Source organism: Aplysia californica, unplaced genomic scaffold (assembly GCF_000002075.1).
Source record: "Aplysia californica isolate F4 #8 unplaced genomic scaffold, AplCal3.0 scaffold00307, whole genome shotgun sequence".
NCBI classification, from domain to species: domain Eukaryota; kingdom Metazoa; phylum Mollusca; class Gastropoda; order Aplysiida; family Aplysiidae; genus Aplysia; species Aplysia californica.
Genome location: NW_004797577.1, coordinates 592444 through 593632, shown reverse-complemented (window position 1 = coordinate 593632; position 1189 = coordinate 592444). Strand labels below are relative to the sequence as shown.

General features: G+C 44.9%; 1 protein-coding gene across 1 annotated transcript in view; it reads right to left on the bottom strand.

Annotated features, from left to right (window-relative positions):
- LOC101856907 (synaptotagmin-1) overlaps nucleotides 1-1189 on the bottom strand; it is a gene marked incomplete in the record, with an annotated part of 110477 nt that overhangs the window by 18893 nt on the left and 90395 nt on the right. The window contains 1 exon segment of the mRNA XM_035970689.1: nucleotides 68-182. Within this exon segment, the coding sequence (XP_035826582.1) occupies nucleotides 68-182 (115 nt within the window).

Genomic DNA, 1189 nt, shown 5'->3' with positions numbered 1-1189 from the left:
ACACACACACACACACACACACACACACACACACACACACACACACACACAGAGACACGGTACTCACTTATTGCTCCCAGTAACGACACTCGGGGAAGGTTCCTGGCCTCCAGAATGTTGAAGACGATTTTTCCCGCCACAGGCTGGTAACATCCGGAGACACGGAGGTCGCCTTGGTGCATCTGGAAGGAACGTTATAATATCGTTTAAACGCCCCATATAGCAATGTTGAGAATATTGTAATAACAGGCAAGTTTGATGGAAAGAGAGCCAGAGGCAGACAGAGGGAAAAGATGCTGGACAAGATGACAACATGGCTAGGAGCTGCAAGAACAACAGACACCATCGCTGCAACGCAAGACAGAGTGAAATGGAGGTCCATGATCGCCCACGCCAGTCGGCAAGGCACTGGATGATGATGATGATGATGATGATAGCCAAGTTGCATCATATCCAACACCAAAGAATCAAATGGTTGGGGCATCTCATGTGATTATCAACACATAATCCAGCACAACGTGCCTACATTAAAAAAAATAATGGCAACAAGGCTAGAGGGCGACCGAGAAAGACCTGGATAGATGGAGTTAGGGAAACACTAACCACCCACGCCATTCCCCTGACCCAAGCTCTCCGGCTGGCGACAGAGAGACGTCTCTTTCTTCCCGCGACACCCAAAAGGGTATAAGCGGAGGATAAAAGTAAAGTATAACAATGTGCATGGGAAACTGAAGATCTGGGAACAACACCAAGGTCAAGTCACATCTAAATTATATAGATGATTTCGAGATAACGAGCAAAAGCCTGATTTCGTGAAATACTTCAAGTAAGTTCCGATTAGAAGGCTTACAATTTTTTCTGGACTTGACCTTGGTGTTGCATTTAGGCTTTCAATCTTTGAACAAGAATAACTGGGCGTAGGAACAGAATAGCGCTTCGTCATTGCTTTTAATAGATAGCCCTTTGTCGCCTTTTTCCAACGATATGCAGAACTCTGTTCTTAGGAACACGTGATCTTACATTGTCTTCAATTATGTACTCGGCCTTATATCGACCTTCTGTCATTGGTCAGGCAACGCAAGCTGTAGCGGAATGGCCATGTCACCCGTCCTCCAGAGGTATTTATTTTGTGTCGAGATAACGACAGATAACAACAGATAACAACAGATAACAACAGATAACAACAAAT